The sequence below is a fragment of the Dermacentor variabilis genome, chromosome 5, assembly GCF_050947875.1.
Source record: "Dermacentor variabilis isolate Ectoservices chromosome 5, ASM5094787v1, whole genome shotgun sequence".
Lineage (NCBI taxonomy): Eukaryota > Metazoa > Arthropoda > Arachnida > Ixodida > Ixodidae > Dermacentor > Dermacentor variabilis.
The window spans coordinates 24129582-24143584 of NC_134572.1; the positions used below are offsets into that span (position 1 = coordinate 24129582).

A 14003-nucleotide genomic window follows, 5' to 3' on the forward strand; every position below is an offset into this window, starting at 1 on the left:
TGGGCTTCAAGTTAAGGCGCATTTGAGGCACCTGAAAGTCGAACCTCAAAAGATGGAAGCTGCATGTGAGCCACACTTTGCGTATTTCCGCAAAAAAATAAATTATGCGAAATGAAGTGTGTTGTACCGAAAATAGTAAATACCGAAAGTACAATTATCATGCTTGAATATTTGACATCTATGTAAACTACCTTTACGGGGCCGCCCTAGTGTTAATATTGGCGCAGCAAAAGTGCGATCGAGCACACTTGTGTTTGCGTGTATGTAGTGTGTGCGTGCGTGCTGGCCTACTTACCTGCCTGCTTGCGTGCGCGTACGTGTGTGCTTGCATCTTTAGGTTCGTGTCTAATGAAAGACAGTCGTCATATCAGCAGGAAGTTTCTGCCCGGCTTATCTGGACAAGGTAGAGCCATCTCGGGTAGGAACTTGCTGAGTGCCGCAACGTGACCAATTCTATAACGCAGCCCGAATCACGCAAGAACGTCGGCGAGCATTTAGCGACGTCTCCAAAAAGGATCTGAAAGTCTGGCGGAGTGGAATAGGTTAGAGCGGTGAGGATCAGTTTGAGTGCGTGACTCGGCGCCTCGACGCAGTACGGCCTGCAAATCGGTGTTCCTGCGAAGCTGTGCGAAAAGCCGTGTGGATGAAACCACGGGGCGCGGTGTACGTGATTATCAAGAACTCGCACACAAGAGCCGGCTACGACGACGGCCGGGCGCTTGTCATCGCGCGCAGGTCTGCAGGCCAGCAGGCGAGAGCACGTCGTGAAAACAGCAATCGCCCTCCACGTGCGTCGCATTACCGACTTACTAATTGCCCGACCCGAAATCGTTCTGCCGGCTCTGACGACATTAATCACTGCCCTCCGTCGCTGTGCGCCATTCAGGACTGATTGTTGCGGCTCTTCCCTGCCATCTCATCATCGCGCGACCCATTTGGTTCGATGAGCTTGGCTTTTGTATGGCTTTGCTCTTGATTAACTTTCACTCGCCTAGACTTTCTTATTCCTCTTTTTCTTTTAAATTTAGGGTAATGTCCATCGTTTCCCAACTCGAACTTCCGCTACCATGTGCACTGGTTTACTCAGTTTTTTTCTCTCTCTTTAGTTGCAGTATTATCCCCGTTACGAAGGGGGAATTAGCCGCGTGAAACATTACGCACGCCGTCAACCTTGCCACAGAAATGACATTCCGGTTGAAGTGCACTACCTCGAGCGTAAAGCAAACGTGCGTGCGTACATGTCTGACAGGACCACCACGTCTCAAACGGTCTCGCGTCACCGACCATGTCGTGACATGAAAGCCTGCGACAGCTCCCTTTGGGTCACCACCGCCTACTCGCCATTAACGCGCTCCACCCTCCAAGTTTTCTCTATCAGCAAACAAAAAAAGCCATGCAGCCAACCCACCAACCCGACTTTCGTTCGTCCCACTCCTCTGGCCTGTCGCTTCGGTGCCTAACGAGTTGGCCATTGTTGCAGTGTGTGTACATCAAGCTGCATCCCAACCACACCTATACATTGACTTACAGCGAAGGTGTACGCGAGGTTACAACAGTTTTAAACAGAAGCTGAACGAGTCAGACCGACTAATAGTTCCTGACTATAGTTTCTGTGAAGCATTTAGTGTTGCAACCGGTATTCCACTCCAAACTACATTAGCGAATCTATGCACCAAGTAAGTGTTGCAAATGTGCGACTTATTTCGTCTATAGTTTTTCGCGTGCTAGCATTCAAATGTGCAGTTTTAGGTGCCAAAACCACAATCTGATTATGAGGCACGCAGTAATCGGGGCGGGCTCAGGGATTATTCTGACCACCTGTTGGCTTTTGACGTGTGTCCAATGCAGGGTACATGAGCGTTATTGCATTCCGCCACCACCCCACTTCCCCCGTCGGAAAGCTGCCATCACGGCCGGGTTATGACTCTTTTACGTATTTCTCTTTTTTCTTTTTTGCTGTTCTCTAGCACGTTCTTTCTGTAGGAAGCCTTTATCTTTTCTGCAAAGTGCTATTCAGACGTGTCCGAACTCCTGCTTTGTCAACATTCTCGTGTCTTGCCAATATGTAACGTTACAAAGGAGGTTCAAGATCAGTGGCGATATATGCACCAGTTCCATTCAGCACTTTTTAGCCATGCGCGTTAACAAAAAGTGGCGCAGCGTAGTTTCCATAAATTGGCTTTCTCGAACATAAACAAGATATAATAAATTTCGCGACAGAACTGTAGTGGCGCATTCCAATATGTCACTGTGACTAATATTGCGGCCGTTTGTGAGTATTATTTTGGCTGAACGCTATGACACTTACTTGAGCCGCTGCGCGCGCGTGTGTGTATGTGTGTGCGCATGCGTGCGTGCGTGTGTGTGCGTGCGCGAGTGCGTTTCTCTGTGCGTTATCTGCGTGCGTTAGTAATCTGGGGATGTTCGAGTGTGCATGTCTATGTATATATGTGCGCGTTGGTCCGTGTTTCAGGGCATGTCCGTGCTTGTGTATTGTGGGTGGGTGCATGGGAGCGTGCATGCGTACGTGCGTTTTATTTAGCAGTGCAGAGCAACGGGCTTTGCCGCGTTTCTGCGTCGTAACTAGACACTTCATCGCTGGTATTCCGGAATGTGCGCCTGTCCAGTGCATGTATGTGCCTGGGCTAAACGCCTCTTTCCAATTAAAATGCGACCATAAGAGTTATCATTGTATTTTGAGCGCCTTGCTCCCAACTATAGACACCAAAACAGTCACATTACCGCCTTACTCAAGCTTCGTTCCGTTGTCTCTCGACCACTGACACTAGGTAGTGGTAGGCAGCTAAATTATTGCTAGTTAACATTTTCGTTAGCGTGTGCGGCGGATGTCTAATAAGTGTCTGGGCATTTTTATTCAACGAGGACTGCTTGAAAAATGCACCACTCAGCACCTTGCTCTATTAGAACGCAAGCCTGAAGCTCTCAAAATATTTCAGTGATTGCAGATGACCAATACGGAGAGCTGTGTTAAAGAGACGTTAGCGCTTGACAGTTTCCAAACTTGCCAACCGTATCAGTGCTCTACGGCACCGTGAAGCCGAGACAGCACTCTGTAGGCGGATGGGACTAATAGGCTGAAGGGTGGGCATTAGTGAGGTATACAGCTAGGTGTTTAATTTCAGTGGTAACCTGTTTTAAAGGACAGACGTGTCTCGCAGATTTACCTTGCTGTAGCTCGTTTCGACCTGTAGCTGTAATTTCGGCTGTGGTGAAACCGAACCGATAACCAGTGGCACGCCGTGGCCTGCTATGCATGCCTGTCAATTTCAGTTAAGAAAAGGGTCACGAAAGGAAGTTAAAAGAGAAAAGAAGGCTGAAAAAAAGCAAACACACACACACACACACACACACACACACACACACACACACACACACACACACACACACACACACACACACACACACACACACACACACACATACACAGACAGAGACGCTAAAGCTGAAGCTACCGGCCGGTAGCGATGAATTCCGGGAACTGGCGATCAATGAGTGATTAAAGACACGTTTTATTTGTGAGCTGTGAAGCGTACAATTTGGTAGGTAGTGAAGAAAGAAAACGCGTGCTTTGCGCGGGAAGCTTTCAAAACCTCCCCTACAGCTGCCTTTGTTTCACAAGTGCGGCCTCTGTTGCTATTTAAAACGCGGGAGGTGACATGCAGCCCACCTGATTCATGCGTCATGTTCGAAGTTTATGCGTGTTTCTCTCTCTCTCTCTCTCTCTCTCTCTCTCTCTCTCTCTCTCTCTCTCTCTCTCTCTCTCTCTCATTGTTTCATCCGGGGCTTGAGACCATGCCGCGCCGTTTGATAGGGAATATCTGTCTTTACGCTCGAGGTGAGGAAGCATTCAAGCGTGAAAAAACAATAGGAGCAACGGCAACTTGAGGTAGTATATCTACACACGTTCATAACCACATCGCAAATCTCGAAAGTTTTGAATGTAAGGACACGATGACAATATTTTTTCCCGTCACGGGTGTTTTAAACATTATCAGAAGATCACACGCAGTTTCTTTTGGAGTATTTAGCACAGTATCGCTTACCGTAAGCTTCCACAGCGGCGCGCAAATTTTTCTGTTCAAGTGCCTGGATGAACTCATGCTCTTTATGCTACTTTGACACCAACACAAACGAAACCACCCTCGGAATGTCTTCCGCAGCTCTGTAACGTCTATATCTAAAGCTCGTATTGTTTGAGCATTTTGTATTATCATTCTCTTTTTTTCTAGTGCATTTTTCCAGTGCATCTGCATAAGTTTCATGCGTCCGCGTCGTAATTTATGTTGGCTGCTATTACTATTTCTCAGATGATAGGTCATGATAACCGGCACTTATTGGACGTATTGACAGCTGGAAAGGGAGAGTGCGAGAAAAGAAAGAATGAAAGGCAGGGAGGTTAAGCACAACTGAGCCCGGTTAGCTAACCTGCTGGGGAAAGGTGAAAACGGGAGAAGGTTTACAGAAGCATCGAAAGTAACGAGTCTATCTGCACTGGACACGCCGGCATAATGAGAGCCATGTGTCACAGACGATCGCTCAGTCCGTTCAACTTCAGGAATAACAGCAGCGCTATTCTGGCCTTTGTGTCGCTGTGATAACAATACCCTGTACCAAGATTTTGTCCAAACGAGAAAGGTCTTCTGTCTAGCTGATTTAGAGCTATGCGGAGGTGAAGCCTTTCATTTTCAGATGGTGGGTCGTAGCGTATAGTGGCTACTATAGTTTTTTTGTTACCAGAAAATTTGGTCTCGGCGCTGTCGGTCATTGTTATTAAGAATGATTATGCATTTGTGAACGCAACGTTCAGCCGCACTGACAGTGGTAGGAAACAATGTTGCAGGGTGAAATTCCCAAAAGCATGTGAATATATTATAAAAGGTGTTTAGTAAATATAGCAGCGCCGAATATTAGCGCTACACGTGAACACACCTTAAAAATAATATAGCTAAGGTTTTGGCTCGCGCGAGGACCACTTTCGCCCCTTGGTTGTCGCTGAAGGCTTTCATATAGCTCTGCGAATACATCTAAAAATTATCAAAAAATATAATTCTCGCAACCTCACTTAGAGGTCTCCATCTCCAATCAGACATACTCGCCTCATTACACCGGTAACCCTCTGTAACACATTACGACGGAAGGCGTTCCCACAGAATAAGGGCGCATTGCAGATCAAGTAACTAGCGCCCTGCTGTCAAGCCAGCAGAAAAAGCAAACAGGAAAGGACTAATGCTTTAAGCCTGTCTTTTCGGTCAGAAAGAAGCTCGTTCATACAAAGCGACAAACGAGAAGATAAAAATAGGACACGCCACGCTGATTACTGCCCCAAATGGTTTCGTGCCTATTCTTCCTTCAGACCCGTCCATCACCTGAACTCGCCTGTCGTCTTTCGTACTCTAGTTTTTTTTTCGATTCCGTGGTCGAAACGATCTTTGCGAAGCGGCTGAGCAAAATGAGCCACGGTTCACGGACAAATCCTAGCAAACGAGTTAACTAAACATAGGACAGAAAAAATAAAAGACAGTTGAAAAAGACCACCAAGGATAGGCCAGGTGCCCTTACGTTGTTCTTTCTGGCTTCCGCGGGACTTACAGCAACCCCCGTTGACTTCTATCTCATACATTCTTCGTCAGCACATACCGTATTAACGCAAACTTAAGCAAAACCATTTTTTTTATATTTAGAGACACGAGATGCAGAACGGTCCACATGCTAAAAAAATTCAAGCACTCCACTCTGCAGAAAATTTATTGCTGGATGTTCCACTTTATAAGCTATGTAATTTTTGCGAAGACGATAATAAACTATTGTGATGACGCTATTAAGTGAAAATGCGAGCCACATTTCTCCACGTTTGACGAGCAGGCGGCTGCGGACTGTGCCAGCATCGTCTGGCGCTAGCTGCTAGGTTCGAGGTCTCTTAAGTATACGAGCGCGCAGGGCCTGCACGTTGCACACCAACCACCTGTGATTCCCTTTACACAATTATTGTTTTCTTTTAATGGGCTCCACTTTCACTTCACTTCTCTGAAGAAGAACTGTCAGAAGGAGAGCTTTGAAGAAAAGTTGAAGCAGAACTCCATTTCTCATACAGAGTTACCTGGTGACCAGATTCGGCGCTAATGCATCCATTTTCCAAGTAATAGGTTGTACTTAGTAATGGCATTTGTATCACGTATATACCTTAGAAGGGACCACCTGTACTCATTCTGGCACGTACTTTTAAATACAAACCTAATGAAAGTTTTCGACAGTCTCTGCTTCTATAGTTACCCTACCAACAGCCGTGGCATCGTACGAGTGTCCCTGCAGGTGTGATTAGCGGTCTGATCAGCAGCAATGCAAAAGTTGTGTTGACGACTTCTGGTGTGGCGCATAAGAACGCGGTTGGGTAGCAGCTCTAAGCCAACCACACAGCCCCGGAATGGAAGCGACTTTCATTGAGAGCAAGAAAAAAAAGACAAAAAATGTATACCTTCAAAATTTGCATCCCAGGCGCTGAGTACGAGTTCGCAGTCACAGGCTTCCTAGGGAGTGGAATTGTAAGCGCTTGTGTACCAATGCATTGCGGGAAAATTGATGCTAAAATTAATCCGCAGCTCAACGTTGCGTCATATTTCAGAGCTCCTGAGTTCCTTTCGGTCGATGTACACAATCACTCAATCACGCCCCAAAACAGGCAACCGTATGACCCGAAGTTTGTGAAAACTGCTCCCTGTGTGATATCGGGGTCGAATTCACAATGGATTCTATTCGCAAGTGATCTTTTTCCCATGGCCGACCACTAACAAAAGTCCAACATCAGGAATGGCTGGAATTCGATCACACAAACTATTCTAAAGTAAGTGCTTTTTGTGAATACAGACCCTGGAGCTGTTCAATGTGACACACGCATTTCAGTTCGTGGTCTTTATTTTATGGGGGAGTCAACCAAAAGTAGCTGTGCAGGAGACCGTCTTCCTCGTAGTTTCGATTTTCGTTAGTGTCACCAGATAATGAACGCAGCGGTCGAGAATCGAGCCAACCTGTTACAAAGGAACATGATCGGTACAACACTGATATGTATGCTGTTTCACTACACGAAACATTATAAACAGTATCAGACATTATGCCAAACTCTCCTACACTCACAAAAAGGAAAATAAAAGGGAGGAGTGATGCTCAGAATCCTGAGCAGGTTAGGTCTGCGTCAACACGGCACTGCCCCTGCGCAGGTGGCAGCACAGTCGCAATGGCCGCAGTATCGTGGAGTAGATGGCCATTAAATCGCACCCGTGCCGGCCCGCGCTCAATCCTCCCTAGCCTGTCGGCTTCGCCGCCGAGTAACGAGCACCTGCAGAACAAGCGTGTCCTTTCTCGGAAGCAGTACCCACTCGCCGCCCACTTCGCCCTAGCATGCCCTTTTCGGCCGGGAAAGACAGACAATAGCTCTGCATGGCGGACGCACAGCGAGCACCAAAAGCTGGCAGAACCTGGTTCCACGTTGCGTTTTAATGGTCACCGCCATGGTTTTGCGGGTCTTTATTTTTTCAAACTTTCTTCAGTTCTACGCCAGGAAACTGGCTACAAAGCCTCGATCGCATCTGAAAAGGGCTCGTTAGGCATCGAAGTCATGCTGACCGCACAACTGTGCTACAAACAGCTAAGAAAACTTGTAGGAAACATCAACGATAGAATCTTTAGCGCTTGAAAGGAGCGGCATTGAAAAGGCGCATGGCGGACAACACAGTTGTGATTAGTGTTTTCCAGCGGCCTGTAGAAAAGAGGACTCACAGCTGAATGCAAACCTTCCAGGTACACTGTTGGGAACACCAGAATATGTTTCATCCTATGCCCGCGATACCGCATCGACGGTAAAGAGATCGTTGAGGAAAGTAAAAAATAAATATATTAATTAGAAATGGCACAGAAACGGCAAGTTTTATAATATGAAGGCAAAGTGAATTCCTTGCATTGCTTCTGAACTTAGCGGTTCAACACATATGTGTAATAAGGTACTGCTCCCCGCGTCGCAGAAAATCCGGTATCGACGTCGGACGTCGCTTCGGCGAAAAGAATTTCGAAACTAATTCTGAATCACCGCATACTCTACTACTTTTCTACCACCAAAGTTGCTCATATCTTGCTTTCATTCTTTACAAAGTTATTCCTCGGAATTTTGAGAATGGAAGCCCACAAGAAAATGTAATGGAAAGAAAACACCGACAACGGGTATCCTTTATGTTTGCTCTTCTCAGACTGAAATAGCAAAAGTGCGAAACAATAACAGAAGATCGACCCACGCAAGAGGCTGCGATTCGACCACACAATTCGCAGTCAAGCACAGCGTTCGCCACCATCGTTTCCCGGTAAACGTTACGGTTACATAAGCTGCAGTTGCCGGGAAGCATGAAAAGCAGTCAGGGGTCTTTGAATGCTATCGCGTTCCAATCTTGAAGGCGAAGCTTAAGCGTCCTCCGAATTTTTCATGCGATGAAAGAATTCTCATGTTCTGAGGTTTGGGCACACGTTAATTGGCACCATGTCGTCTAAATTACTCCTAAGCCCTCTATTGGGGCGTCTCTCACCGTCCCTGCGCTACATTGGGATTGTGAGCAGAACGAACGAACGAACGAACGAACGAACGAACGAACGAACGAACGAACGAACGAACGAACGAACGAACGAACGAACGAACGAACGAACGAACGAACGAACGAACGAACGAACGAACGAACGAACGAACGAACGAACGAACGAGCGAGCGAGCGAGCGAACGAACGAACGAACGAACGAACAAACGAACGAACAACTGAATCATTCGTTCGTTCAATCAATCAATCAATCAATCAATCAATCAATCAATCAATCGATAGTTGCCACTTAATTCAGCCGCCTCTGAGCCATGCTCGAACTTCTGTCTGGTCGATAAACATTCTTTCACCGGAAGTGCTGCCACTCTGGAGTCACTACGTCACACTAGCTTTATATTGCACCAGGTACGAATACAGCAACTCGACGAATGTTGCTGTTATTAATGGTTGCCTTGCATATCCACACTACGATACTTTCCTGGCGAGAACGGCAACCTAGACTACTAAAATCACGGAGTGCTAATTATTACTGCGAAAGCAATGAGGCGGAAATTCCCTGGTGTAGTTGTCAGCATAGTGTGACCACCGATGGTCGAAAAAGTAATAGAGCCCTCGAAATTTCGTGGGAGTCGAACCCACGACGTTTGGTGTGAAGTAAGACAAAGTTTCAAATATCTGCAACGACTCATGATTACATTATTTAGTGGGAAAGCGATTATGAACACGTTATGAAGATACGGCGGTGCATTTATATTTCTGTTGGTTTCCCCCAGTAAGCCATGCGGCGGCATGGAAAGAAATGCCACGGAAAGTGTCCCTGTGCTGTACTTCGTAGCGAAACGTTTTATGTAGCAGGCTTTTCACGCTGCAGCTTCTGCTGACCATGTTGGCGCCGTTATAGCCCCGAGAAGGGCCGCTCAGTGAGTTGGATCATAAAAAAGTGTAATGACAAATGAAATGAATCGCTACAAAATACGGCTCCAGAGCATAGATGCCCTCTTGAGACGCACCAGTGTGTGTGTGGGGGGGGGGGGGGCAGGGGGGGGGTCGATGGAAGGTTGCTTGGAGTAAGCATGACCGAACGAGCAGTTCTAAAAATGCACATAAAGCAAGTTAAATTTTGTGTCGGCAATGAAAAGAAATACGGGCAGAACTCGTCTGCGGTGATTATGCACGTATGCAAATAGTCTAAACGCATCATGTTTGAGGCGTGTACTGCTGACGAGGTTCTGTCTAGCGCTTCCCTTTCAATACGCTGCGCCATCTAGCGGTGCCACCGGGAAGCTTAGCGTGAACTATATGGGGCATTCGCCCACATTTTCGGTTAGGTCAGACGTAGGGAAAGAAACTGGCCTGACAGTGCCAAGAATGCTATTCGTCTAAAAAATTGTTTTTTGTCTGTAAAAATAAAGAAAGAACACTCCATAGGAAATTCCTGTTCGCACTCCTTCTGACGTGCCTTATGTTTTTCCTCATCCTTCACTCCTACACCTACCTCTACAGGAACGCGCACTCGCTCATGCAAAAATAAAAACAATATCTACCTATCCGATAGGAAAATACGGGATAAGGGCAGCCTGTCTGCTAGTGTGAAGACGGACGCCGGTTCAGACGACGGTGCATCGCCTTGACTCAGCAGAGGCGACCAAGCCAAGCAAAACGAAAATCGCTCCCATCCCACTGTGGCCCGCTAGAGACGGGATAACTAATGCTTCCCGGTAATTTACGATGCCCTCTCTGGGCGTTGCTGTCAGTTTCGCCGACGTCGAGCGACTCGCAGCCACTCGATGGCCTGAAACCACTCCACGCCGAAGGCAGACGTGCGTCCTCATTGTCGGAGACTGGTGGTGCCGGCGCACGAAGCAAAGTGCTGACTCACGTCTGCGAGACACGCGCGCGCACACACGCACCACTGCCGCGTTTCGCCCTATGGACAAACGTACAGGTACTACGCCACTCGCGCATTCCTTTTTCCTCTACGGTCCTGCATCTGACTCCCTTACTGTAGAAATGCGGCGTTGCCGTAGTTGTTTGTATTGACAACTCGTGTTGAGGGGACCATGAGGAACAAAACCCACATGAAGGATGTGCTATCGCAACACTGTGCAGAGCTGATGTCATCTGCAAACCATGAGCATTTGCAAACTGAACAGACAGGAACAGTGAACGCTTTCTCATTACGATAATTTTATGCCTGTGTGAGGTGGTATTTGACTTCACCAAATCGCATGTTAACTGTTGAGACAAATAAGCGCATTGGCTTTGCATGCATCAACTGGGTTTATGTGTGTGTGCGTGTCAGATTTTACACGTGTACCTGCACCTATTTTGTTTGGCGTTTCGTTTTTTCACCCTTCGGCTCGAGTATCAAATCAGACCTGCAAAATATAGCCAATGTTCTCAACTTTGAATTAAGGACATATCTCGCTCTTTCCATATAAGTACATGCGCTACCGTTTCTAACTGTGTTCCATATGTTCGCATTGTTTATGGAAAATAAGTGGAAACATATATTTTATGGAAACATATCACAGTAGGCTCCAGCCTCACATCACCCTTCCAGTGGTAGTAGGAAAATTTTTTTTTAAACATAACTTGCTTCCTGACTGGCATATGTATCACTAAGCAGGCAGTCGAGCGAGTTCACATGCCGAAAGTGTTGTTTATGCAATCTTTCATTCTACGCGCATATTTGAGTTGAATACTACTCACCATATGGCAAATAGACAATGGAAGATGGTTTCGTGCAATTCGAATGCAGCGAGGACGTTTGCATACACAGTTTGTTTTAATTACGTCGATAGCATCTATAAAACGTCATAAGTTGCGTGAGAACTGCGTTATAATGTTTTATCGTACGGCACATTGTTAAAATTTGGCATATTGTTGCGATATCGTCGTGACGCTAAAACAACAAATGTAAGCCGTCCAAACTGTCGCGAACGGCACTATGGGTTACCAACCTATTCTTGCGCTGAATGCATGCGGTGTTGTAAAAGGGAAACATGCCACAGTTCCCTTTGTCAGCACGTCACCAGAGGAACGCCGTCGTTGTGGCCAAAACGATGCAGCTAAAGTTGCCTTGCGTATTTGCTTTTCATGATCCGAGCGCTTGCTCCCTCAAGATATTCGATGGCCTTCGCTGGAACGTTAATGTTATCTGCAACAATGTGGTATATCTCGTGATAGTGACTATTCCTAGGTGAACGGGAACTTATTGGGTCAGGGATGAGTAATAGTTGTCTACGGCTGTTATACGTATTTTTCGATTCTATTTCATCTTTCCTTTTCTTCTTTTCCTATAGCAGGACGAGGGTGGTACTAGTGGGATGGTTGTGTATGGGTAAAACAACTTACCTCATAACTGTCTTTAGCTTGATGGTGAGCAGGCCTGTGGTATCCGCATCTCTGGAGTCTCTGAGGATTTATTCGGCTGCTTCTTTCTGCCGCTCGGAATTCGGCCGCTTCTTTCCGCATCACTGCGCGGTAGTGTGAAAAGGCAAACAAGAAAGAAATATATCAAGGGGGCGAAGAATGCGAGAACTGAAGCGAAAACAAAGCATGACATAGCGCAGACCGGATGGATTCCACTGTTGTGGAAGTCCCGCGAACAGCCAGAGCGGCGAAAATAATCGTCCATCTGATGACTCCAAGCTACCCAGCGGGATTCCTTCCGTGTTGAAAACAGATCACCACCATTCTGATCGGAACACACCGAAGAGGTCCCACATTTTCTTTATTCTTTATTTATTTCGATTTATTTTGGGATGTTTAGTTTTGTTTTGGGTTTTCTGTGGGTAAGAAACGCTGCCACGCCATCGCTCGACCTGGGGCACTTTTTCTTTTATTTGTATGCGTTAAATAACTCTTCCTTTGTTGTAAGCTTTTGGAACATGTTTGCGTTTAATGTTGGCTGATTCTGACTCAAAAATAATTGGCGTCTTGCTTGAAGGATTAGTTTTGTTCAAATTTCGATTCTTCTATCGAGAAAAATAACATTTTCCAGTTTGCGTCGCCTGTGAAGTTGTGATAAATCTGCACCTAACCCAGTGACAAATTTCCTGAAAATGTAAAGAAAACTCTTGGTCTTATAGTTCCTATCGGGAATACGTTTCCACTGATAATAAAGAAATGACGAACTTTGGCTAACTTGGCCATTGAAATCTGAGCGAAAGTTAAACAGAAAGTTAAACGAACTTTCTGCAAAGCGAATAGCCTGTGAAATGAAAACAAAACGAAATAGCTTCACGTATTTTGCTTGACCCTTTTACAAAAAGCTTCAAGAAAAGGAAAGGATAGCGTCGCCTATCGCCCAATATTTTTTGGTACACCAGTCTAGGTCAGTATTTTGGTTCGAAGAAGAAAAAAGAATGGAAAACATCATGAACGCAGTCACTGAAGCGAAAAGTTCTGATGTGGAATGTAGGTTCCTCAGGCCAGTGAAATAACTTAAACAGCATTCTAACCAATTGTTTTTTTTTCTTTTTCAGTTTAGCCACATCCAAAGTATAGAACTTTTTCCCAGACAGAAGACAGTGCTGAGTGCTATTCGGACTAATATTATTTTATCGCTCTTTTCCCTCGCTACACGCGAGTAGGCAGCCAAGCGAACAAAAGAATGTGTGTTCAACCAGAACTATCTGTTTTCCGCAGTGGTGAGCTCGACAAAACTTACTTTGGTTTAGAGCATTTCATTACCTTACCGAGGATAACCTCAGTGTATCGTATACGGGCGTACTAGTCATATTAAAGAAACTTTCTTTCTTATTTTCCGTATTACTGGTGGTCCCTCCAAGCACTAGTACGTGTCACGTGGAAAAATGCATTGGAACATGCCGGTGGGCTCTGTAATACCTGCATGCATGAGCATTAAGCTGGGTGGGGGGAAAGAAGGGGGAGGGATGTATAGTAAAAACGAAAAAAAGAAATTGAAGAACGGGATATTTTCAGCTATAGCGCGAAGATAGACATCTTTAAGAATCAGGGCACGTATCCCAACAAATCTTACTTTTGAAGTATTCGTATAAGAACCGATGCCAGCCACAGTCGTCATACGGGACGTATTATTAGCGAAACCTACGGGCCATCGGCAAAGAGCATTTGCGAACGAAAAGGCCCCAGACACGCAGGGCTGTCCACTCGTTTTTGGAGGGTGCCACCAGCTGGTTCAAGAAAATATACACTCTTATATTGAGTGAAATTTAATTGAATAGCACCTCGCATGCATCGCACGTAATTTATCTGCTGATATGACGCTAATATGTGTGAAAACCTAACGACAAAGGTTACCAGGTAGTGTTTTTCAATATCGCTAAACAAATACCACGTTGGCCAAGACGCAAAGAATATTGACAAGGCCAGATCCCAGGTCCTCGAGTGGTGCGTGCCACAAGGGAACTCACGTGTTTTGTC

The 14003-nt window shown here is 46.0% G+C and overlaps 2 protein-coding genes across 3 annotated transcripts in view; one reads left to right on the forward strand and one right to left on the reverse strand.

Moving 5' to 3' along the window:
• The window catches only part of LOC142582356 (uncharacterized), a 261253-nt gene that overhangs the window by 143004 nt on the left and 104246 nt on the right, over positions 1-14003 (reverse strand). Inside the window, exon 2 of the mRNA XM_075691976.1 lies at positions 11949-12070. Coding sequence (XP_075548091.1) covers positions 11949-12070 — 122 coding nt within the window. The remainder of the gene's footprint in view (positions 1-11948; positions 12071-14003) is intronic.
• The window catches only part of SPR (G protein-coupled sex peptide receptor), a 252246-nt gene that overhangs the window by 21790 nt on the left and 216453 nt on the right, over positions 1-14003 (forward strand). The window lies entirely within an intron of this gene.